This window comes from Ceratotherium simum, chromosome 34, assembly GCF_057802395.1.
Source record: "Ceratotherium simum simum isolate JZ-2026a chromosome 34, ASM5780239v1, whole genome shotgun sequence".
NCBI lineage: Eukaryota > Metazoa > Chordata > Mammalia > Perissodactyla > Rhinocerotidae > Ceratotherium > Ceratotherium simum.
In genome coordinates, this window is record NC_141933.1 from 21,471,707 (window position 1) to 21,497,277 (window position 25,571).

At 55.8% G+C, this 25,571-nt stretch overlaps 1 protein-coding gene across 1 annotated transcript in view; it reads right to left on the reverse strand.

Annotated features, from left to right (window-relative positions):
* Window positions 1-2,231: 2,231 nt before the first annotated feature.
* The window catches only part of CREB3L1 (cAMP responsive element binding protein 3 like 1), a 34,264-nt gene continuing 10,924 nt past the window's right edge, over window positions 2,232-25,571 (reverse strand). Inside the window, exons 2-12 of the mRNA XM_004436903.3 lie at window positions 16,597-16,825; window positions 13,217-13,404; window positions 11,748-11,826; window positions 9,776-9,933; window positions 8,945-9,094; window positions 8,737-8,795; window positions 8,516-8,584; window positions 6,379-6,478; window positions 5,526-5,652; window positions 3,132-3,399; window positions 2,232-2,951 (exon numbers count right to left, since the gene is read on the reverse strand). Of these exons, the coding sequence (XP_004436960.1) occupies window positions 2,915-2,951; window positions 3,132-3,399; window positions 5,526-5,652; window positions 6,379-6,478; window positions 8,516-8,584; window positions 8,737-8,795; window positions 8,945-9,094; window positions 9,776-9,933; window positions 11,748-11,826; window positions 13,217-13,404; window positions 16,597-16,825 (1,464 nt within the window). The 3' untranslated portion in view covers window positions 2,232-2,914. The remainder of the gene's footprint in view (window positions 2,952-3,131; window positions 3,400-5,525; window positions 5,653-6,378; window positions 6,479-8,515; window positions 8,585-8,736; window positions 8,796-8,944; window positions 9,095-9,775; window positions 9,934-11,747; window positions 11,827-13,216; window positions 13,405-16,596; window positions 16,826-25,571) is intronic.

The window sequence follows — 25,571 nt, forward strand, 5'->3', positions numbered from 1 at the left end:
CACCGCTTGTCCGGCCATGCTGAGGTGGCGTCCCACATACAGCAACTAGAAGGACGTGCAACTATGACATACAATTATCTACTGGGGCTTTGGGGAAAAAAAGGAGGAGGATTGGCATTAGATGTTAGCTCAGTGCCGGTCTTCCTCAGCAAAAAGAGGAGGATTAGCATGGATGTTAGCTCAGGGCTGATCTTCCTCACAAAAAAAAAACAAAAAAAAACTGATGCCCAGCAGTGGGCAATGAGGTCCCCATTAAGTGGTCAAGATGAGGCTGTGGGAGGAAGGAGGATAGAGGATGGGGCCTGATAGCCAGTTCTGAGGTTCCATAATTCCGTCTGGTCTTGTCCAACTTTTCCTGTGGTGGGCAGCTGGTGTGGGCACCACCCCACCACCGTGTCCGTGCTTCTGAGAATGAAAGTGTCATGCCGGCATGATAAAGTCCAGATGCCCTAGCAAGGCATTCAAGGCCCCTCTAGATCTGGCCCCTGATCACCATCCGGCCTCAGCCCTCAGCATCCTTGCTTTCTACCTTCCAGCTGTTCTGAACTATTTGAATTTTCTTTCTTTCTTTTTTTTTTTTTGAGGAAGATCAGCCCTGAGCTAACATCCATGCAATCCTCCTCTTTTTGCTGAGGAAGATCGGCCCTGAGCTAACATCTATTGCCAATCCTCCTCCTTTTTCCCCCCCTTTTCTCCCCAAAGCCCCAGTAGACAGTTGTATGTCACAGTTGCACATCCCTCTAGTTGCTGTATGGGGGACGAGGCCTCAGCATGGCCGGACAAGCAGTGAGTCGGTGCGCGCCCGGGATCCGAACCCAGGCCTCCAGTAGCAGAGCGTGCTCACTTAACCGCTAAGCCATGGGGCCGGCCCCTATTTGAATTTTGTTGACATTTTCCTGCTCTCTCCCACCTTGGGGGCCTTTGCCCAGGCCGTTCCCTCTTTCTGGAATGCCCCTTTCCTCTCTCCTGCCTACTTCCAACAGTCCTTCATGCCACCTCCTCCAGGAAGCCTTTGCTGCTTGAGCCTGGACGAGGCACGCTCCTCTGTGCTGTGACAGCATCCCTAGCTTGGCCCTTAGCACACTGTATTAAAATTGCCTCTAAAAGCACAGCTAATCTTTCTTGGAGTCACTAGGCGCTGGGTCCTGTGCTAAGCGCCTTTTGTAATTTACCTTGTTCAATCCCCACAACAGCACTGGCCATTAGTTATATCCTCATTTGACAAATGGAGAAATGGAGGCTCAGAGAGATTCAGTTACGTAGTATCTTAGTTTCCTATGTTGCATAACAAATGACCACAAACACCGCAGTTTAACACATATATGCCCTCAGTGTCCCTGGCTCAGAGTCTGTGCTCAGCTCAGCTAGGTCCTGAGCCCAGCTCTCACCAGGCTGCAGTCCAGGTGTTGGCTGGGCTGGGGTCTCATCTGGAGCTGGGGGTCCTCTTCCAAGCTTGTTCAGGTTGTTGGCAGAATTCCATGCCTTGCCATGACGGCACAGAGGCCCTCAGCTCCTGGAGGCCACCCCCTCTCTATGCAGTTCTCAACATGGCTGTTTGCTTCTTCAAGGCCAGCAAGAGACTCTCCTCTTCAGTAAGGGCCCAGTCTCTCTTTTAAGGGCTTTCACCTGATTAAGCCAGGCCCACCCATTATCATCTCCCTTTTGATGAGCTCAAAATCAACTGATTTGGGACCTTAAGTACATCTGCAAAATCTCTTGACTTTGCCATAAAAGGTCACCTAATTATGGGAGTGACAACCCCTCATGTTCACAGGTCCCCTCCATACCCAAGGGGAGGTGATTAAACAGGGCCTGTACGCCAGGAGGCAGGAACCTTGGAGGCCATATTAGAATTCTGCCTCCTACACAGAGCTATAAGTGGCCGCTCCAGTGGCCAAACACAGCTCTTCTTACTCTGAAGTCTGCGCCTTTAATCCAGCTGAGGCCAAGGATACAAGGACCAAGATACTGGCAGTCTTAGGAGGATCAAGCTGAGTACTGTGTGAAAATGTCTAGCACAGTGAACAGGAGTTTGGAGGAGCCTTGGGGTGGGGGAATGCCGTGGAAGTCCTTGACCGTCTTATTTGAATTCTGTGCCTGGCTGGAAAAGGGAACCCAATAGAAATGCCCTCTCACACCCCAGACCCCCAATCACTCGCTGTCAGAATATAAAATACACTTACCCTTCTCACCCCTCCTCCCCCCCATGAAGAAAGGCACAGAGTCGGGAATTGATGCTGCATCTTTTTTTTTTTTTTTACTTTTGCCTTCTTAAAGCATGTGCTGAGCTGGTGGGTGAAGCAGTTTGGCAATTAAAAAGGCCCAGCGGCTTGGGCAGCGGCAGGGGGAGGCCAGGGGAGGGGGGGGGGGACCCTCCTTCCTGGACCAGGGAGCAGCAAAGCCCGCACTAACTTCATAAAATATAAAACAAGGGAGGGGTGAAGATGGGAGGGAGACTTGTACAATACAATACCTTAGGGGATGGGCAATAATAAAAAATAAGGTTCATTATTTACAAACAATTTCTGTTCTTGGTCTCTGTACAGTGAGGGGTGGGGGTGTTGGTATGTTGACATGTGTTTGTGGGTGGGTGGGGGCAGGGAGGCAGTGGTCGTGTTGGTCATTATGGGAGGAGGGGGTAGCCCAGTGAGTGGTTTATCTGAGAAGGACGGATGGTTGTGGGAGGGAGGGGTCAGAACGGAGTGGTCGGCCCAAGGGAACGGTCCAAATGTCGGGGGACAAGGAGAGGCCCCGGTCAAGATCTGGGGCGAAGAAGGCCTGGGGGAAGTGGAACCCTCTCCCCTGGGATGGGACCCCAGGGGGCAGGGGTACGAGCCGGATCCGGGTTAGTGAGCAAGACAGCCCCTCTTCCAGGTGCCGGGGGGATGTCCTGTGTCCTGGGTCTTGGCACGGCCTAGGAGAGTTTGATGGTGGTGTTGGGGCCCAGATCCCTGGAGAGAGAAGAGAAGTCAGGGGTCACCCTGTCCAGTGAGGATGCTCACCCCTCTGCAAGCTGGATCTGGACACGGGAGGGAAGTGGCCTTGGGAGGGTGTGGCTGACATGGGGACCAGGGGCGGGCAGAGGGCTGGTGGAGCCTGGGACCTCGGGAAGGGAAGGGGCCACCACCCACCTCTCGTGGAACCACTCCTTGGGGTGGGAGAAGTCGGGGCTGGTGCCGTTCCCGCTGATGTCTTTCGGCCAGGCTTCACTCAGGTACTTGGTGGTCTCGTGGGTGCTGTCCAAGTGGTCATGCTGCAGGTGGTCCTGGGGTCGCTGCTCCGCCGGCCCCCCCGGCTTGATTTCCCAGCCATCCGGGGGCTCCACAGGCAGCAGGGCGCTGCGGCCATCCTCCCAGGAGCCTGCCCCCTCGTCGTAGAACAGGAGGCTTCGAGAGGGCACTGGAGAGGGAGCTCGGGATGAGCCATGGTGCCAAGAGGCTCCCTCCCCATCCCGGCCACACTCATGGATGTGGGCCCTGGCATCCTACAGGCCTGAATCTGCATCGCAGCTCTAACAGTGCAGAGCTGTGCGACCCACGCCTTTCCTTTAACCTTTCTGAGCCTCAGTTTGCTCATCTGTAAAGTGGGGACACTAGGACCCACCTCACGTAGATGTGAGGTTTAAATGAGATAAGACGGGAAGTGATTGAAACTGTGTTTAATCAGCACTCAAGAAAGCACTCAATCAGCACTCTTCTTAAGCCGAGGGTACTGGGCGGGGGCATCTGAGAGCTGGGTTCTAGTCCCAGCTCTACTACCCACTTTCTGCGACCTTGACTAAATCTCTTCCTCCTTCCAGGCCCTCGTGTACCCTTAGGGAAATGAAGGGAAAGGAAACACATTTGTGAGATACCTACTGTGTGCCAGGCAACGGACAAAGCCCTTTGACCTGTATCAAATCACTACCATCTCACAGAAACTCTTGGGAACGAGATATTTTTAGCCCCATTTCACAGAACCGGTAATTGATGTTTCAGGATAGCAGGTGTGTTGTCCCACGCTAGTCGCTAGTCGGCGCTGCAGGTGAGAGGCGACCCCGGGTCTGCGTGGCTCCAGGACCCACCACCACCCTAATAGTCAGTGTGAAGGGCACGCCCTGCAGTTGTGCAACGCGCCCGCTCTGTAAGCCAGCCTGCTCCAAAAGCCACTTGCTACCGCAGATGTGTCCTCCTCCTCGCCCTGCCCAGACACCGGGCCTGGAACCCACTGTGTTCATGCCCAGGGGCCTATTCATTCCCTTGAGGCCTCTGACTCTGGCTTTCTTCATCAACACCGCCCCGCCCACACCCCCCCAACTTCCATTCCCTCCTCTCCCCTAGGCTTCAAATACACGCGGCCCCTCTGGCCTTGGAGAAACAGGCATGTGGCCCTCCAGACCTCACATCCCTGCCACCCACCTCCCTGAGCAACTGTCCTGTTCTCTCTCAGGCCACTGCACTGGTCCAGGGAGGGGTTTTCACTCCCCGCCTCCACTTCCTCTGTGGCTTCCTCCCCTCAAGGCCCTACAGGGTCTAGCTCATCCTCCCGCAGTATCCCTCCTGCTCGAGACTCATTCGTCCCCATCTCCTCTCTCTCTGACCTCCCATCTGTTTCCTCTTCCTCCTCCTGCCCTGCCAGATGCCTCGCTCCTGGTAAATGAAGGACAGTCAGGAAGTTCCTCTGTAGGTCTACCCGCAGTATCTTCTGCCTCTGGAAATCACACTATTCTGTGCTGTGCCCTATACCAGTTCCCTCCTTGCCACCCACGGTTTGTGTCTTTTCTCTCTTGTGAGCTCTTTAGAAAGGGAGTGGTGCTCATTTAGAAAGTGCCTGCTCTGTACCAGATGCTGTGCTAAGAGTGTTCACGTACCGTGTCATTTACACACCCATGCTCAGGAAGTGCAGAACTGTCACTCCCGTTTTCCAGATGAAGAAATTAAAGCTGGGAGAGCTTAAGACACAAGCCCAAGGTCACGCCCTTAGCAAGGGGCAGCAGCAGGTATGACTGACTCTGAAACTCCGTGCTCTTAACCACTGCACCTCACAGCTCCCCGTGGGATGGTAGATATCTGAGTCCACAGCACCACTACCCCTCCTCTGCCCGTGGTAGACATTACCAATGGATCATGGCACTCCTTCCTATTGATCCTGAGTGGTGCCTCAGAGTCCTTCTTAACACAGCGCTTCAGGCGGCCACCACCATCTTATCGGAAATGGCCCTTGCGCTGAAACCCATTTGCTATCCGTCATGAAATACTGATGGTGCTTAGCAGGTGCCCCGTAACCGCTGGCACCATAATACATGGGGGCAAGGATGGGGACATTCCTGTTGTCCCCTAAACCTACCTCTCCCGAGCCACTCCTTGGTGGGCTGGGAATTGCGGGGTCTGCATTGTAGTCCCAATTCTACAACTAACACTGAACATATCATAGACCTTTTGGGGCCTCAGTTTCCCCATCTGCAAAATGAGGAGGCAGAATGAGATGATGCCAACCCCGAACTCGGCTCCTCTCTCATGTCTGGCTTCTGCCCTGGGGGCACTCACTCTGACTGGCTGTGTAGACGCTGTCAGTGGCCACGGGGTCTTCCTTCACAGTCTGGGAGCCGGAGGAAAACTCGGGGAGGCAGGGCACAAGGGAGCCCAGCACCAGAACGAAGCACAAGGCTGCCACCTGGGAGTGGAGAGAGAGTGGTGGTCAGAGCTGGGGCAGGGAGGGGCTGCAACCCTGGCCACGCCCAATCCGCCTCCCACAAAACCAACGGGTGCAAAGAAAGCAGCTCCCAGAGCCAGCCACCCCCTAGATGTGGGTCTCCCATCCTCTCTGGGGAAGGTGGAGGAGGCTGCTCAGGCCCATTGTTGGGGGGCCCAAAGGCAGTGCTAGAAAAAGAGGGAAATGGCCGGTGTGGTTATCACCTATAGTGTGGAAAAATCAGGAAAGGAAGAAAAGGGGACGGGGAGGTGGAAGGACTAGCAGAGGCCTGAGCCATACCCTGGGCGCTCTTGGGTTTTTAGAGACTTGCTCAGCCTTCTCCCCACCATTCATTCCAGAAAGAACCAAGTCTACACTTCCCTGTGTCTCCCCCAGTCCTTCACTCCACAGAGTGGAAGCCGCCTCCTCAAGAGACTTGCCCTGCCACCCCCTAGCTGGGTTCCCGTGAGTCACTACAATCCACAGTATTAGAACTGGTCAGGGAGGGTCATCTTCTAGAAGGCTCCATGGGCTTGGTGAAGGAGGCTGGGGTCTGCGGGAGCCAGCCCACAAGGCACTAGGATGGTTTACCCCAGTGACGTCGCCCACAATATTACCAATCCCTCCAAGCTCTGCCCATCCCCTTAGAAAGCCAGCCTGGGGAAGACTTGTCCTCCCACGGGCCTGTGGTGAGGGAACAGCACCTACCATGAGGCAGGTCCCAGTCTGGGTGGCCGCCATCTTGTAAGGTCTGGAGATCTTGTTGGTGACCAGAGTCTGGAGTTTCTGCAGCTGCTGGAGCAGGGTCCTGAGGAGGGCACAGCAGTCACCCGGCAGGCTCTGACCCAGCCGGCATCTCTGCCTTCTGGAGCTTTCCCGGGAGCACCTGGGCTGGCTCCAGATGTGGCTTCCACACTAGGTGCCCATTTCAGTCAAGACAGAGAAGGTCACCTCCTGCTTGGCTCTTCTGTGGGGTGACTCGGGCACCTGGGGCCTCATGGTGAATAGCTGGGTCACCCTGTGGGAGCTCAGGGGGGCCGTGTGATGCTTCTGGCCAAGGTGGGGGTTGGAGGAGGGCCTGCCTCACTGGTCACCTTTTTTTTGGTGAGGAAGATTCACTCTGAGGTAACATCTGTTGCCAATCTTCCTCTATTTTTTGCTTGAGGAAGATTGTCCCTGAGCTAACATCCGTGCCAGTCTTCCTCTATTTTGTATGTGGGTCACCGCCACAGCATCATGGCTGACGAGTGTGTAGGTCTGTGCCTGGGATCTGAACCCGTGACCGCGGGGTGCCGCAGCAGAGCACACTGAACTCAACCACTATGCCACGGGGCCAGCCCCTCAGGTCACCTTCTTTTTCTTACCCTACATCAGCCACAGCTAAATTGACCTTCCCTCCTTTGTACCCCACAACACCCTGAGCTGATCAGAAGGATGTGTGAGTGTCCAGTAAATGGTAGCTACCGTTTTTGCTAACTGTGGTGGTGTTTTTGCTTTTATCACAGCACCTGCGACACTTTATTTATGGATTTCCATGTCAGTCTCCTTGGCTAACTGTGGCCTCCCTGAGAGCGAGGACTGGGTCCCACCCAGCATGGAATCCTCCCTATGCACACAGAGGGTGCTCAGCCCACGCTTGGGGAACAAATGTTTAATCATTTCTTTCCTCCGCCCAGCCCAGCAGTGGGGGTTGCAGTCCCCAGAATGGACAGCAGGTGGCGGAATAGCTCCAAGGGCCTGGCCCTATTTTGGGCCAGAGAGGAATCAGGGCCACCGGTGAGGGGTGAGGGCTCCCACTCCCCTTCCCTGAGTGGGGGTCCTTCTCCAGGTCAATCAGGGGAGTAGCTGGATCCCCCTAGAGAAGCTGGGGGCAAGGAAGGAAAGAAGGAAAAAGGCTTCTGTTGAGCACCTGTTACATCTCAGCTGTTGTCTTATGTTATTTTAATTAATCCCGCCAAATAATTATTAAAGCCCTCCTGTGGGCTCGCGGCTGGGCACTATCAAGAATTCAGAATAATAACAATAAAAGAGAAGAAGAAAGCTAACACGAACGGAGCATTCTTAGATGCCAAGCACAGTGCTGGGCCCTCTACTTATAGTGTCTCGTGGACTCCTCACACGGATCCTGGGAGATGGCGCTTCTACCGTCTCCATTTAGACCAAGAAACTGGGGCCCCGAGAGGATTAGGTTTCCTCAGAATCACAATAATGGCAGAGCAGGATGAGAACTGAGAGCTGTGACTTTAGGTAGCCACTGCGCAGCCGGCAGGTTTGGCTCCATACCGATGTTTCTAGAACTTCATCGTGCATGCAAATCACCCAGGGATCTTGTTAAAACGCAGAGTCTGATTCAGTAAGTCTGGGGAGGGTCCTGAGAGTCTGCATTTTTAACAAGCCCCCAGGTGATGCTGATGCTGCTTGTCCGAGAAATTCACTTTGAGTAGCAAGGATCTATACCAGTGGTTCTCAAACTTTACGGAGCATCAGAATTACCTGGAGGGCTTATTAAAACACACAGATTGCTGACTGACTCCCTCCCTGGAGTTCCTGATTCAGTGGGCCTGGCATGAGGCCTGAAAATAAGGATTTCTAACAGGTTCCCAGGCACTGCTGGTCTGAGGGCCACACTTTGAAAACCACCTGTACCATCTCATTTGAGCATCTCTCCAGCCCGGTCAGGCGTCAGAGCTATGAGCAGACGAAGGCTGGGAAGCCAGGGTCTCGGGCTGCTGTCATCCTGAACTCAGATATCCCTCCTCTCTCCAGCCTCCCAGAGCTATGCCAGAGCCAGGCACTGGCTGCAGAAGGGCAGGGGGGAGGGAGGGACGCAGGCGGCACCCCCCACCTGTTGGCGTTCTCCAGGGTCTCCACCTTCTTCCACAGCTCGTTGTTCTCGGATGTAAATGTCTCCACCCTGCAGGGGCCAAGCAGGCACGGACTCAGACCCACTGCTGCCCCCTCCGCCCTGCCCCCGGCATCCGAGTCCCTGTGGCCCCTGCCCCTGGCGCCCTGTGAGGGAGCACTGGGGAGGGAGGGCAGGCTGGGCAGTGGGGCCCAGGACCTTACTTCTTTTCTAGACACTCCACGTACTCCTTCTTCTTCCGGCGACTCTCCTGGGCCGAGATCTGGAGGGGGAAGCCCCAAAACAGGGGTTACCGCTGCCACATATCCACTTTCTGGGGCCCCCCGACTTCAGGGCTGGCATCACCAGGGGAGCAGAGGGCCCCCACCCAGGAAGTCCCAGGGTAGGGCTGGAGTCTGACTCACACTTTACCTTGTTTTTGATTTTTCTCCGGACCCTCTTCAAGGCCTTCTCCTCAGCTTTGGTGAGAGGGAGCTTCGTGGGAATGGGGTAGCCCTCAGCAATCAGGGTACGCTTCTCCTCCTCCGTCAGGAGCAGCGGCCCTGATGTCCCCTGTAACTTCTGTAGGAAGGAGGACGTGGGGGTTAGGAACCAGACAAGCCGGGGGTCAAACTGAAGCTCTGCCGTTTACTATGTGACCTGGGCAGGGCACTCAACTCGCTGAGCCTTGGTTTCCTCATCTGAAAAAGGAGTGGGTCTGAATTAAATCCAATAACATGTATCAAGGGCTTAGGGCAGTGCGGAGAGCCTGGTATGCTAGGCACTCAGTGCATTGTTGGGGGGCCCCTAAACCCCATCCTGGAATCCAGAGCCTCAAAGCTCACTTGTCCAGGGCCCCCTACATAGCACCCCCCCGAGACTCCCATAGTTTTGACCTGGGAGGCTCCACACCCATCCCAGTGCTCAGGGCCTAGCTCCCTGTTTCCTGGGGGATTGCTCCCCAAACAGTGCTCCTTGGAGGCAGCCTGGCCATCCCCCTGGAGGTCAGGAAGGTCAAGTTCTGTCCTGGCTCTGCAAGAATGTGGGGTCAGCTGGCTGTTGGGACCTCTCTGTTTCCTATTCACCCCAAAGCAGGATGAAAAGATTCTCACTCCCATAGGCCAGGCAGCCGCCTCTCTGAATTCTGATGCGGGTGGGGATCAGGCTTGGGGCTCCCCAGACCCTTCCCCACTGGCTGGTCATGTGCCAGGTGGATTTGCTCAATTCCTTGCCCCCAGGGCCAGCCCACCCCCAGCTGCTTACGTGAGGGGCGGTGAGGAGTGGGGAGGTGGAGATGGCTGTGGAGGAGCGGGCCATGGGCCGGACAGGGCTGGAGGGGGGCAGAGAGCGGGGACTCTGGGAGCCGTCGCTGTCACTGCCGTGGCTGCTGGGGGGCGTTGGAGGCATCTGCACCAGGTCCTCTGGAGAGAGCAGGGGAGGGCAAGTTAGCAGAGTTGCACCCAGCCCTGCTCAGCCGTCAGAGTTCAGCAGAGCCTGGGCCTCAGCCAGCCCAGACATCGTGTTCAGGACTAACATTAGAAGTGCCTCGGTGGTGTCAGAAAGATGGGAGCTGACATCCCAGAAGCTGATTCTAAGTGCCGCCCCATCTCTCACACCAGAGGCCTGGCTCCTTTAAGCCTGGTCGTTGGCGTGGATATCACAGAGGCTGGATTCTCAGAGTCCCTTCCCCATCCCAGAGGGTCCAGGGTCTTTGAGCAACCTCAGGTGACTGGAGTCTGCTCAAAGCCAGACCCATGGGGATCAGGCTGGGCAAGCAGCAGCCTCTGTCCCTTTCTTCCTTCCACCCCAAAATGTTTAGCCATAACTACCCCAGGGTTTCCATTTCCAACTTCAGGATAACAGGACATCAGACACTGGCCTTTCAGCAGACCAGCTTGGAGCACTGCTCTCCCCAGCCTCCCCCTCCATGCTGCCCCTCTGCGGCCACAGCACCAGGAAGACTGACACTCTGCAGGCGGTCAGGAAGGGGCCTGGGCAGAGCCAAGAGAATGCAGAGCCTAGCTGCATGGAGCGCTCCCAGGACAGCACAGAATGCCCAGATAATTCCAGCTGCGGAGACCCGGGGCTCTACTGCACCACAGAGCAGGGCAGGGGGGAGGAGGACAGCTGCATCCTTCCAGGCCCGGCACAAGGCTGCCTGCTGCAGGAGTCCTCTCACCCTTCTTTGACTCTTATTTGCCCTTATGGATGCCACACTGTAAAGAGCCCTGAACATGGAGTCAGAGAGACCTGAGTTCAAGTCCTGAGTGTCGAACCTCCCAACTCTGTGACCTATAGTTATATTATTTAACCTCTCCCAGCCTCACTTCCCTCTTGAATGGGGTGAAAGGACTCCCTGCATGGAGCCATGAGGATGCAATGAGCTCATGTATGTGAACATCCAAGAAAGTTCCTCCCCTCTTCCCTTCTCCCTGTCAGGTCTGGGGATGTGCTCCCAAGGCTCCCTGGGGGTCTGCCATCTTCAACCCATATCACTGCTGTGTAATTGGTAGTTTATCTGTGGCCCTCACTACTCTGTGATCTACTTGGGTGCAGGGACTGTCTTCTCTCTCTGCTTCCCCAGTTCCTGGGACTAGGAGATGCCTAGTGAACTCTTGATGGATGGATGGATGGACAGATGGATAGGGGAATGGACAGATGGTGGACAGATGGACAGAAAGATTGGTGGGTGCATGGATGGATGGATGGACGGACGGATGGATGGATGGATGGATGGATGGACAGATGGATGGACAGATGAATGGATGGATGGCTGGATGGATAGATGGATAGAAGGATGGGTGGGAGCATGGATGGAAGGATGGATAGATGGATGGATGAACAGATGAATAGATGGATAGATGGACGGACAGAAGGATAGGTGGGTGCATGGATGGTTGAATGGATGGATGGATGGATGGACATATGGATGGACAGATGGACAGAAGGATGGGTGGGTTCATGGGTGGATGAATGGATGGCTATAGAGTGGGCTTCCATTAGTGAATGATGGGAGGGGAATTAGCAAAAAGGGTGGAAGGGTATTGATAATAGTGATGACAGTCGTAGACTGGGTAAGAGGACTGGAAGGATGGAGAGTGGGCAGAGCAGGGAGGAGAGGATATTCTGGGGAGAGGTAGGGGATGTTGAGGGAGATACGTGGGCCAGACCAAGGGAGTTGGGATGCTGTCTGCCCAAGACTGGAGAGGAAGGGTCCCTCTCTGGACACACGTACCTGGTGTCACTTTGAGGAACTGGTTCACCTCCTGGGGCTCTGCTTTGATCACCGGCAGCTGAGTCATCTCTCCTGGGGCCTGAGGAAGAGAGAGGTCCAGCTCCATCAGCTGCCCCTGGGGCTGTCCCCAACACGCCATCCGACCTCCCTCCCTCCTGAGGCTGGTGGTCTGCCGTGCACAGTTAAGGACGTGGCTGGGTGCAGGGTTCTGAGCACAGCCCAGAGGGAGCAGAGGCAAGTTCTCATGCTTAGAGAAGCCAAGTCAGACCTGAGAAGAGAACAGTGGCCAAGTCGTGTAGTTCAGGCCTTAAGCTCAGAGAAGGAGGGCTTACTGTGGCCTCTGAGGCCAGGGCCTTCTTCCTGGTGGAGACTGACCCTGTGAAGGCCACACAGGCCTTCGTGTGCAGGATGCCATGAGGGTGAGAGGTACTGTCTGGCACACTGTTCAATGAGTGGTAACAATAGCACAGATGAAAGAGGCATTAACTGGCTGGGGGCTCAGAGAAAGCTCCCTGAGGAGCTGACATTTGAAATGAGTCCTAAAGTATACATATGAGTTTCCAGATAAAGGATGGGGTGGCCGGCAAGTGAGAGGAAAAGCATTCCAAGCAGAGGGAAAAGCATCTGCAAAGGCAGAGAGGCCAGACAACATGGCTGAATCTGGAAACTGCACTATTCAGGGCGTCCAGAGTGTAGGGGTGTGTGTCACTGGCGGAGTGGTAGGACACAAGACCAGAAGATCTGGGGGGCGGGGGAGTAGGATCCAGACAGAGAAGTTTGAACACTGAGGAGCCCCTAATGGGTTTTAAGCAAGGGATTGCTAGAATTAGATTTATACTTTAAACAAACACAGCATTCCTATTTCTTTATATATTTTCCAACTTGCTGTTCCAGAAAGGACCTCAAGGGGCTGGCTCGGTGGCAAAGCGGTTAAGTGTGCGCGCTCCGCTGCGGCGGCCCGGGGTTCGGATCCCAGGCAGGCACCGATGCACCGCTTGTCAAGCCATGCTGTGGCGGCATCCCATATAAAGTGGAGGAAGATGGGCATGGATGTTAGCCCAGGGCCAGTCTTCCCCAGCAAAAAGAGGAGGATTGGCAACAGATGTTATCTCAGGGCCGATCTTCCTCACAAAAATAAATAAATAAATAAATTAAAAAAACCCTGATGTTTGGAGAAAAGCAAGTGGCCTGGGCTGTCTCCATCCCTGAGACTCTGGTCCGGGCTCTGGCGCCCAGCCCTGCCTGGGTCCCCGTAAGCTTCCTTCTGCAGTGAAGGCCCCATCTTACTCCACGAGTGCTGTGGTTTGTGCCCATTCTAGGATGGTGAAGGGGTGGCCCAAGCGGTAGGCAGAGGCCTGGTCTGGGGATTCTGACCCTCAGTCCTGAGGGTCACACTGCTCCCTGTTCGTAGAGATGCCCCTTCCCACAGAGCCCCACCCTCAGACCCCACAAACAGTCCCCAGGCTCACCTGGTGGGGGATGACAGGCAGCCTGGACAGGGGGCTGAGGCCCAGCAACGGGGTGGTGGCCATGGCGGCAGCGGCAGCCATGGCCGAGGAGGCGGCCAGCGGGTCCACGGGCAGCTCCGGGCTCTGCTCCTGCTTCACCATGACGGAGCACAGTTTGTGTCCCAACACCCACGCTCCACGTTCCACGTCTGGGGAAGGGGGCAGGACCCAGGCTCAGGGGACTCCCGGAGCAGAGGACTCAGCCCCCCTCCTACCCCGGGAGCTGCTCTGGGCCGCACAGAGGAGAGATGCTAGGGGATACCAGGAAGCAGGCAGGAAAGGGCAGAGGCGGGTGCTTGAGAGGTGGGAGGGCGAAATGGGCTGGGGCCAGAAGAGGTGGGGGGGGCAGCTTCTTCATTCGGTAGCTTACAGATTAGGCTTGGACAACAGACCTGGACCCCTCCTGACTGGCTGTGGGACCTTAGCAAGTTGCTTAACCTCTCTGAGCCTTAGCTTCCTCATCTGTAAAAGTGCCTGACAAGAAGTAAATGTTCTATAAATGGTAGCTGTTGTTAAGACAGTTATTGTTGTTCAGTAAACATTTGCTGAGCACTGTGCTAGGTGCTGGGGATCTAGCGAGAGTCACAAGCAGTCTAGCGTAGTCGGAACGGAAAGGGGAGGGGAAAATGGGGTCAGAGAGGCCAGCAGGAGTGGCATGGCCTTGGAGGCTGGGCTCCGAGCTGTGACTTTATCCTAAGGGTAATGGCTAGCCACTGAGGAGTTTTAAGCGTGCTCAGATTTGTAATGTTAAAAAAGGTCACTCTGCCCTCCTGCACAGACTGGACTGGCTGCAAGCAAGAAGGAGGCAGGGAGACTCGCAGGAGGCTGTTGAAATCATCCAGCGAGAGAAGATGAGGCCTGAGCAAAGGTGGCAGCGGGGCTGCAGAGGAAGGAAAATACTGGAGACAAATTTAGAAGGAAGAATCCACAGGACCGTGTGACTGGGGGTATGTGGGGGGCGAGGGGTGATGCTCAGGTTGCCCAGGGCAGCGTCTACCTCCTGCCCGCCTAGTGGGCCACCTGGCCTCACCTGGGCTACAGGGCTGGCAAGCATCGCCCCCTTTCCTGATGGGTGCCCACAGTCCTCCACCCCGGGGCAGCCCAACTCACGGCGACCCCAGCCCCTGGTAGCCAGAGAAGCAGCCAGTGAGGCAGGGGTCTGGGGACCCATCTTGCAGGGGAAGGGCTACAGGGGACTCGGACTTTCAGGGCCCGCTGTGGGTGGGAGAGGGGTCAGCAGCTGTCTGATCCCACCTCAGAGGGCAGGCCCCACCCTGCTGGGAGCCTGAGTGGCTCAGCTCTGGGCCACAGGCTGCCCCTGAGCTTCAGGAACACCCACAATCTTCCCAAATTACAGGGCCAGCCCGCCAGCCTCCGGGAAGCTGCCCCCTGCAAAGGGCCCACAGACAAATTACTCTAAAAATAGACTTGGGGTGGCCAAGGAGTTGCTGGGCTGGTCCAGCAGGGGTGGATGGAGAACCTGTCACGGGAGGGAGTCCACCCCTGAGGCCTCATGGAGGTGACCTCCAGAGGCTTGGCTGAGGCCAGGGCATGCTGGGAAGCTGGGACCTCAGGAGCCACAAGCCTGGAGCCACTTAAAACCCCAGAAGGTGTCCCTGCCCTGGGGGGCAGGGGTGGGGGTGGGGATAGGGCTACAAAGGCCTGTTTCTGCCCTTGGGGAATCTCAAAGACCCTCAGCACAGCTCTAAGCCTTTCCTACATATGAACTCATTTATTCCTCCCCACAATCCTATGGGGCAGGCACCATTATTCTCCCCATTTAATAGATGAGAATATCAAGAAACTCACTCAAGACCATTGTCCTCTGAAGGGAAAGAGAAATAAGAACCCTGCTCATTGTTCTAGCCACTATAGTATTAATAAGGCTTTTAGGGGCCGGCCCAGTGGTGCAGCGGTTAAATTAGCATGCTCCGCTTTGGTGGCCCGGGGTTCGACTGTTCGGATCCTGGGAGCAGACCTACTCACCGCTCATCAAGCCACACTGAGGCGGCGTCCTACATAGAGCTAGAAGGACCTACAACTAGGGTATACAATTATGTACTGGGGAGCACAGGGAGGAAAAAAAAAAAAAAAGACTTTTATAGGCATAGTGAGAATAGCCACTAATTATTGACATATATTATGTGCTGGGCCCTGAGCTGGGTACTTTATGTATATATTTTTTAATCTCGGCCAGAATTCTCAAGGTACATATTATCTTCATTTTATAATTGAGAAAACAGAGGCCCCGAGAGGTTAAGTAACTTGCCCAAGGTCACACAGCAGCTGGTGGAGGCACCGGGATGCACACGAAAGCCTGTCTGCTTCCAAACCCAGTACATTCTGCTGCCCCTTGAGGCTGGCAAATGTGATGGTGGCAAGGATGTGAGGCTTAGCATCAGGGGGCTAGCTTGCTCCCAAGACCCTGCTCTGCATTTTGCTCTGTGTGAGCTAGACAACGCAGCTTCCCTGAACTCTCATTTTCCTTATCTCCCAAATGGGGAATATGGTCAAAGTGATTCCTACCTCACCTGTAAGCCGTGAGACATAAAAGAGATAATTAAGATGAAGGCATTTTGTGAGTGCTCTAGAAATGTTTGTTGCTATTCCCATTTGTAGATGAGGAAACTGAGGCTTATAGAGGCTAAGAGACATGTCCATGACCCCTCAGCCAACTATGATGGGGCCAGGACACCTGTATTTGAGGAAATGCCCAAAGGGACCATTTCTGGGTGGGGCACAGTCTGGAGTTCCCGAATACTGATTATGTGAGAGGAAGGGCTCAAAGGGCCCTTTGCTTAGGTGGGCGAGTTGGGGAGAGGGGAGCTTCAGAGAACCCTACCTTCAGGAATAAAAGTAGAGTGCAGGAGTCTCCCCCAGTAGCACGTCAGAGGACATCACAGGATGAGGAGGGGGTAGGTTCTAGAGTCTGGGTAACTTGTCCTCATTTATTGTTTAACCGCCCCCCCCCCAACACACACAGTCTCCTCGAAGTCAGTGGTTCTCAGACCCAAGCACGGGTCAGAATCACCTGGAAGGCTGGGCCGTACCCACAGGGGTTCTGATCCAGCAGGTCTGGGTGGGACCCGAGAATTGGCATTTCAGGTGGTGCTGCCGGCCTGGGAACCACCCTTTGCACACCACTGACCTAAGTCAGAAAAACCCCTTTGGGAACTGCCCACACGGGTTCGATTTGAGGGAGAAGATAAAGGCGGGAGGCGCCTCCCCTGCGGTGACTGTGGGCAGCTCCTCCGCGAGTCTCGCTGCAGCGCCCCGTCTGGTCCCTCAGCCGCCTTCCCCTCCCCGGGGCCCGGGCTGCCCCTGGCTCCTCCCGCCTTCACCTTGGGTGGTGTCCTCCATCTTGATGGGCACCAGGGGGCTCTGAGGCGCCGAGTCCCCGCTCAGGGAGTAGCTGTGCTCGGCCTGGATGCCGGGTGTGGGGGAGTCCAGTTCCATGTCCAGTAGAGGGCTCTTCTCGTCCAGCACGGGGTCATCAAAGAAGCTACTGAACAGGTCGTTGGAGAAGTCCTCCATGTTCTCCGCGAAGTGGTCCAGGTGCTCAGGGAAGTGCTAGGGAAGGGGCAGGGGAGCGGGCAGGCGGCTCAGCTTGGGAAGGGGGTTTAGGTGCTGCTGTGCTGGTCCCCCAGCCCTGCCACCCTCCCACCGTCACTACAACCTCCCCATTACTCTTCTGCCATCATTAATACCACCACCATCTGGGGCCTGCCCCCTGGCGTAGCGGGTAAGTGCTTGAGCTCCGCTGCTGGCGGCCCGGGTTCGGATCCCGGGTGCGCACCGTCGCGCCCCTTGTCAGGCCATGCTGTGGCTGCGTCCCATATAAAGTGGAGGAAGATGGGCACAGATGTTAGCCCACAGCCAGTCTTCCTCAGCAAAAAGAGGAGGATTGGCAGATGTTAGCTCAGGGCTGATCTTCCTCACAAAAAAAAATACCACCACCATCACCAGCAACCCCCCCACTACCCACATCACCAGTACCAGCTATTATCATTTCTAGCATTACCATCGGCACGGTCATCACTTTACCTCCACCCTCACTGTCCTTATCCTCAAGGGTGAGCTGTGGATGGCGTGGAAGAATCCCTGGACCAGGTGACAGGACATGGCTCTGTGACCTTGGTCAAATCCCTTAGATTGCCTGTGTCTGATTCTAGGTCCACCCTACTTCCTTCATGCGAAGACTAAGTAAAAGAATAACCGGTGTGTCTATGCCAGTAAATTTGCATCCCAAAGGCAGTATTAGTGACTTTTGTCTTCTCTTTTGCTGGGATGCAAGGTGGTGGCATTATGGAGGCCTCCACTCCCCTCATCAGCACAGTCCCTGCCTGTCCTCCTGCCTCCAACGTCTCCCTTTTCCAAGCCATTCTTTATACCAAGACACAAGGCTCTGTAGTTGCATTACTTGGGTTCGAATCCTGGCTTGGATACTTCTAGCTATGACTCAGTGCCGTTCAAACTGTGGGTGGTGACTCATGATAGGTTATGAAATCAATTTCGTAGGTCACGACCACAATGTAAGAAAAAAGGAAACAGAACAAAAGAGAGTAGAAAATATCAGAGCACCCTGCACATAGTGGGGTGGAATACCTGGTGAAATTTTTATCTATTATGTCTGTGTGTGTATGTTCTTGGTCTGGATGTAAACTATATTTCTTAGAAACAAAAAAGTCTGAAAAATATTGGTCTCCGTGATCTTGGGACAGTTAATTAATCTCTCTCTCTGTTTCATTTCCTCCTTTGTCCAGTGGGGACAATAATACTTCCATCTGCTAGGACTGTTGTGAGGGTTTAGCAAGTTAATATGTGTGAAGCACTTAGAACAGTCCCTGGTACATAGTACAAAGTGACCTCTTATTATTGGTAAAGCACCCAGTGTCTGGCACACAGTAGGTGCTTATTTTTTCCTCTCTAAAGAATTATAAATATGTAAGGAAATGTGACTGCTGTCTATTCATTATTTACCAACTGGATGAATTTGCTGGTGGGTTGGAAGAGATGGTGGGGTGGTTTGCATCAGGCCCTGGGGTCCCTGGTGACTGGGTAAGGATGGCTTCTGGGGGATTGGCTTAAGGTCTGGGGGTTTTGGCTTTCTGGCTTGGAATCCTCAGAGCCTGTCCCAGTCTAGAAGGGATGTGCAGAAAAGCCCTCTGTCTGAGAATAAGGGTCAGAGAGCCACATGAGAATCCATCTGCGGGGGGCGGAGGGTCAGATGGACTTTCAACTCCTCGCTCCGTGACTTGCTAAGTTACTGCACTTCGCTGTGCCTCAGTTTCCTCACCTCTATGGGGGAAATAATAGCTCCTATCTCATAGTGTTGTCACGAAGATCAAATATTTGTTAGATGCTTCATACTCACTTCAGGATTACGAGGATAAAGTGAGTAAATACATACAAAACCCTCAGAACCGTGCCTAGTATGCAGGAGTGCTTGATCATCGTTAGCCATTATTATTATGAAACCACAGCTCCTAAAAGCCTAACCCTGGGCCTGAGCTGAGCTGAGCTTGGAGCCAACGGGGGCAGGTGGTTTGGTCTTCCCCCCAAAGATCACAGGATCCAGGACAAAGTGAGTTCAGAAACCCCATTGACTTAGGTACTCTTCTCTCTTCCCAGAACTCATCATCACTACCCTACATTTTTGTCAGGGTTTTGACCTTCCAAAGTGCTTTCACATGTATCATTTTATTTACTCCTCACAATTAGCCAATGAGATAAGGCAGTTGCCTATCGGCATTTGACAGATACGGAAACTGAGGCCCAGAGAGCCAAGGAGAACAGGGAAGGGTCACAACCCCGCACCGCCCAATCCTTCCCCCACTGTAGCAGATGTTCCCTTGTGCAGGAACTGTCTGTGTGCAGACTGTAAACTCTCTCCGGCAGGGTCTGTATCTTGTCCACCTGGCCCATGAGAGACCCTCAGTAACTACTGGTGGAGGGACAGGGCCTTGTAGCCCAGAGGGCAATGCCATCAGTATGTCAGTTGTCCATCAGTGCCTGGGGGGAGGCAATACCAGGAGGTCAGAGGCCTCAGCTGAGCAAGTCTCTAAGAATAACTGGTCCCAGATGAAGGCCATTTAAGGGGTACAAACCCTCACCCCCAACCACCCAGCCAGCCACAGGCAGGACTGTGCTAGCCACAGCCCCCGCAGAGCCTGGGCCAGCCCAGCTGGGGGCACTTTGCCCAGGCTCTCTATCTCTCTCAGGGTCTCTTAGAGGCCTGGTGTGGGGCCCCAGTGGGGAGGGGGTTGTGAAGGGAGAGAGGGCAGTGACTCAGCTGCTAAGGTATTTCTCCAGCAGCGGCTTCTCAGGAGATAAGGGGCTGCCAAGCCCTTTCCCGGGGCCTGGGAGAGGAGCGAAGCTTCCACCAGTCTGGGCTGGGGGCCCTGAAGGCCTAGGCGCCAGGAAGACGCGTCAGGTCCTTCTCAGAGACCCCTTTGGGGCACCCATAGGAACCTGCTGAGGGAGCTCAGAGGGCCCCTTTTTGTGAGCAGCCCCCACCCCACCTGCTGGAAACAGCAGCCGAGGCCCAATAGGATGGAGCTTCCAGGGGGTGGGAGCCAAGTGGAAGGGGAGGGCGGCCAAGGGGCAGGCAGGGTGGGGGTGGAGGACACTCAGAAAACCAGGTCCTCCTTGCTCAGGGCTTCCTTGTGTGCTGGGCGGACCTCTGGTGGCAACTGTGGGCAGGTCCCATCACCCCCAGTCCCTTCTCCTGCTCATGGGAACATGCCAGAAGGGACTCCCTTTAGACAGCTCTGTAGCCCTACTTCCACCTGGTGTCTGGCTTCTCAGAGTAGCTCAGTTATGGTTGGTTTATATCATCAATTTAGAGGCAGAAGTGACCTGAGAAAGCCAATAGTCCACGCCCCTCCCCCTATTTGCTAATGAGGAACTTGAGGCCCAGAGAGGGAAAGCCAGCTACCCAGGGTCACACAGCGAGTTGGTGATGTTGAGGGAGGGGTTCTCTGCAGCTCTGGGGCTGCACAGGAACGCGGGCACCTTCTCCTTGTCCTCTCACTTTTTCCTCTGCACCCACCCTCCCCCCAACCCTGGAAAGCCCACTCTGGCGATCTCAGGCCTCCTCAGCTCCAGCACGGCCCCTTGGTTCCCCCCCAACACAACCAGCTCTCCCTCCAGTTCGCACACACAAAGTTCAGGTTTCAGACTATCCGATGGCAATTACTAGGGGTGAGGGGCAGGATTCTATAAACGGCGGGGGGTCGTGGGTCAACCTTCTGAGGGGGATAGGGTTCTACTGGGGGTGAGCGTTCTATGCGGGTGCCTTTCCAGGCAACGGGGGTGGGAAGCCAGAGAAGGAAATATTATGATTTGTTCCCCTCCTTGTTAACGACTTTTCCTACAATCCTGCCAACATAAGCTCCTTCTCGGCTGCCACGCGCAGCCGGCGCCGGCTCCACTCTCTGGGAGGAAAGGTCCCGGGCTGTCCTGCTCGCAGCCCCGCAGACCCCGCCCCTCGGCGGCGCCCCCTCCCGGAGGCGGTCTCAGTGGCCGGCCCTTTAAATTTAAAGAAGGACGGGGGTCCTGCCTGGCCAGCGCGGCCGCGGCGGGTTAACGCCGGCGCGCTGGGGCCGCCCGCGCGGAATCCGGCCTGCTCATTGGTGGGATGCGCGGAGCTCCCGGCCAATGGGAGGAGGCTGCGAGCGGCCGGCCGCGGCGGCGGGAGGGGGCGGGAGGGAGCGGGCGGAGGGCAGGGCCCGCGCCGAGGAGGGTCCCGGGCTCCGCAGACGGCCCGGGCCCGGCAGGGCGGGGGGTGCCGGATCGAGCCTTGTGTCCCCTCCTGCGCCTGGGGCGGAGGCGGAAATGGCCCCCTGAGCTTCCAGGTGGGCCCGGCAGTCCCACGGTGCCCTAAGACCCTTGTCAGTTGCATGGTCCCGACCCCGCACCGCGAGCCGGGGGAAGTGGAGAGGGAGGGTCTCCTCCAACGTCCCCGGCTCGAAGGGGAGGCCAGGCCCCAATCTTAAATCCCTTCGCGGCTCTGCCAGCTCAGCTCCTTCCGTCCCTCCTCGAATAATCCTACCACGGGGCGCATGGACGGGGCAGCCGGGTCTCTGACCCTGGTGGGGGGAGAGGGGTCACTCCTGGGCGCTAACAGAGCCGACTGAAGCTCCTCTCAGTTCGCCTGCCCTAATTCCTCCCTTGGGGTCAATGCAGAGAGAGGGACTGCTCCGGGGGCGCAGCTGCCTGCTGAGGGGGTGTGTGGGAGAACCGTCTCCCCCGACGAGGCAGCCTCAGGGCGCCGCCTTCTCTCTGGCCCCTAGCACCTGGGCGCCTGCACCCCGATCGCCGGCTTCTGCCCCTCCCCCGGCCCAGGCTGATTCAGTCTGTGCTTGGGGAAAGGAAGGAGGAGACCAGAGTGGGTCCAGGCTGAGCTGTGGGATAGGAGTGGGGGAGAATCCTGAGCCCGGACATTCCTTCCGAGAGAGTGAGCTCTGGGAAGAGATGGGAGGAGAATCCTCTCACATTTCCCCCTTCCCTTCCCCCGCAGGCTGCCCTCCCCCCAGTCCCCCCATACACACTGACCCATACATTCCGGGACGGTTACTTGCTTCGTGGTCACTAGAAAATTGCCCCCGTTTCAAGCTGAAGGGCCACCAGTCTGAGTCACTGCTGTGCTCTGAGTGTGTATGCAGGGAGTAGGGTCAAGAGAGAACAGGGAGGGGCTTACAGGAGAGGAGGTGAGCCCCTGGTACCCAGCTGTCAGACAGGCCCTCCCTGTTCTTCAACATCACCATCCAGGCATCTGTGGGTCCCTTTCCCAGAGCTAGACTCGAGAAGCTGTCCTGTGAAGGGAAAAGGCCCTGGACTCAGACTCAAGAGGCCCCAGGTCAAGATCCAGCTGTGCTCTGAGACCTGGGCAGGGGCAGGTGGTGTCTCCTCTCCAGGCCTCAGTTTCCCCATCAGTTATAGTCTGCGTTCCTATTGAGGCAAAGGTGGCAGGGACAGGGTGAAGTGAACTAGTCCTCAGAAAGTGAGCTCTTTTCCTCTGCCCTGGCCTCTCTGGGGACTGGGAAGGAGCCGGTTCTCCTGTCCGTGGAGCCAGCCCCTCCCTGAGCCTTCCTGGCAGGGCCATGGGGGTTAAGGGGAGCGCACTGTTCCAACCTCCAACCTCACTCATCCCCCGTTCCCCACAGGCCCAGGGAAGGCGGCTGCTGAGTTTCATATTTTCCCCTACAGAACTATTCACCACAGAGCCCAAGTCCAAATAAGCAGAAATACGTCTGTGTGTGTGTGTGTGCATGCGTGTGCACATGCTACCCAGGCATGAGCTGTGAAGTCCTTCTAACACAGGGAAACACCACCTCTGACAGCACGCAGTGTTAAGATCCACACCCATAGACACATTGAGACAGTTCCATATGCAGCCTGGCACGGGTGCTGGTGCACAAACACACTCTCACGGGCTCACACAGGCTGACGCGGGCAGGCACTGACACGGACCCCACACGGACACACTCCTCAGGTGTGATCAGACAGACACGGACTCCCATATGCACACATGCATACGTGCAGTCACCCCAGACACGGTCACAGATGTGGTCATGCACACTCTCACATGAACACACACATCTCACAACACGACAGAACTGAATGCTGAGTGTGCCAAGCCACATGTCTGCGTCATGTGACCCCCAGCGAGGGAGATGGGGCTGGGACAGTGAGGGCTGGGACTGGAGGAGGGGGCAACATGGGGATTGCGCATTTCTGTGCGTGTGTGTGCTGGAGAAAGGAAGGGGGAGAGGAAAGGGCAGGCTGGCACCCACTGCAGGCTGCGTCTGTGCAGAGCAGGGTCTACACCTGGGGAGGGTGTGTCTTCTCTGCAGCCCCAGCCCCAGTCTGGCCCTCCAGTTCCCCCTCCTGACACTGGTAACCCTTCCCTGGCCAGACCACAGGTCCCTGCAGGTTCCTGGCCAGCCCCTGGCATCTTCTGACCAGGCAGCCCATGTGCTGTGGCGCAACCCTGGGGTGGGTGCCAGGTACTGTCTGGGTAGCAGGAAGCGATGGCCATGAGTGCCGCCGCCCAGGGCTGGGATTAGCTGGGACTGGCACCGCTGAGGGCCCAGCAGCCCACGGTCTGGCTGCTGGAGATGTTGGTCCAGAGGCGGGGGCCAGAGGATCCCTGTGGGACAGCTCAGGACACTGGAGACTAAGTGCCAGGGCTAGTGCTGGGGGCCTCGTGAGCATAAGGGCATCTATCACATCCATTTATTCATCACTCGTGCATTTGTTCAGTCTTTACTGAGTACCTACTGTGTGCCCAGCCCTGTGGATACAGAGATGAACAAAACCTGATTCCTTCTCGCAAAGGGCTTTGTGACTAGTGGTGTAACTACCCCATTTATGAAGATAGGTCCAAAGCTTGAACTCTGATCTGTCTCTAGAGCATTCTCCACCTGGCATCAAGAGGGATCTTCATGTGAATATGACTATGTGACTCCCTTGCTTAGTAACTACTGATGACTCCCTACTGCCCTTAGGATAGTTTCCAAGTTCCTTAGTATAGCTTGAAATGATCTAGCCATGTTGCCTCTAAGTCTTGCTGTGTCCAATTCTCATCTGTATCTCCACAGCCTAGCCTTAGTCCCAGCACATGGTAGGTGCTCAGATGTTTGTTGACTGACTGACTGACTTACTGAATGAGTGGGTGAATGAAGGAATGTGCCAGTGAGCTAAAGGGCTGAGGCCTTTTTTCTGCAGCTGAGCCTCCAGGAATGACTGCCCCGAATTCTGCTACGATGCCAGCTTGCTCCCGCTCCAGGCAGAGTTTCCACGCACCTGGACTCCTTTCCTTGGCACCTCCCTAGTGGGGCCCATTGTACCCATTCTCCAGGTTGTTCTTCCCCAAAGCTTTTTTGTTTTTAAGCCACAGCCAGATCAGGTACCTGGGGACCACAGCCCCCCAACTCAGCGTTGAAGGAGCAGCCCCAGGCTTAGGCCAGGCCCAAGAGTGTAAACAGAGCCCAGTGGCCAACTGGCCGAGCTGTTCTTCCGGCCCCTGGCCAGCTGGAAGGCCCTCCTGGGCTGGAGCCTGACACCAGGCTCTGGCTGGAATTCCCTTGGCCTCTTCCCTCTCCTCATCGCGTCTGCGTTTGGCCTCCGGCTTCCTCAGCGGTCCCGGTCCGTCTGAGTTGTCCTCAGGTTTTATTTTTGGGAGAAGTTGCATTCTCTCTCCTTATTTACTCCCTTCCTTCAGAGAAGGTGTGGGACCCCAGGGCTCGGCTGGGGATCAGGCTGTGACTCCTGCCTCCCGGGGTCTGGACATCTCTGGGGCTCCAGGGGAGGGGACCTCTGAAGACTCCTGATCCATCAGATGCTTCAAAGCCAGCTGCCTCTGCCCTCCTTCCCCCACCCAGTGTGTGACTAATGCTGCCCCTGCCCTTCTTGAAGGGCCCCACAACAGCCAAAAGAAATTCTGACGATTTTAGAGCCGAAAGGAATTCTGGCATCGTGAGGTCCATCCCCTCTTATCTGCAGAGGCAGTGTTATTCAGTGGTTATGAGCAAGGGAGGCAGACAGACTCGGTTCTCATCCTGTCTCTGCTACCCACTGTGTGGCCTTGGGCAAGTTACTTCACCTCTCTGAGCCTTAGTCTCAGCTATAAAATAGGGGTACTTATATCTACCCCACCAGGTTGCTGTGAGGATTAAATGAGAGATTTGTTAAGTGCTTTATACAATACAGGACATGTAGAAGGCTCTCATTAAATGTAGCTGTTATTATTAGTACAGAGAGCCAGGGAAGGGAGTGGACTTGCCCAGGATCACACAGCTCAAGGTAAGCAGCCATTTCTAGAGTCTTTCTGTCTCTATCTCCCTTCCAAGGAGGAGGGAGGGGGCTGGCATCAGCTCAAAGGAGGAATCGGCTTGGTCAATGGCATGGGCAAACCCCTGGGTCTTCCACGTCTGCCTCCTACCACCACGCCCAGGCCCCCCTCTGGGGCAGAATTTCCTCCATGGGCCCCAGGGGCCTTTTCTTTCTCACTGAGGGTGAGGAGTCCGGGGAGACCCCAGCACTTAGCCCCAAGTAGATCCCAGGCCACTGGGACTCTGAGAGGAGGGGGCATGCTGGGTCCTGACATCACGGAGCAAAGAAGCTGGAGCCACAGCCCTGCGGGCCAGCTGGGGTCCTTCCAGCACGTCCAGATGTCTCAGGAATGTGCTGAGCTGGGAACTACCTCGCTCCTCCCCCGCCACCCCCAACCCCTCGCGTCCCCTCATCTGCTTGCTCAAGCTCTGGCTCCACCCCACCCCCTCTATCCTTCGTCTTTCATCTCTCCCTGGGA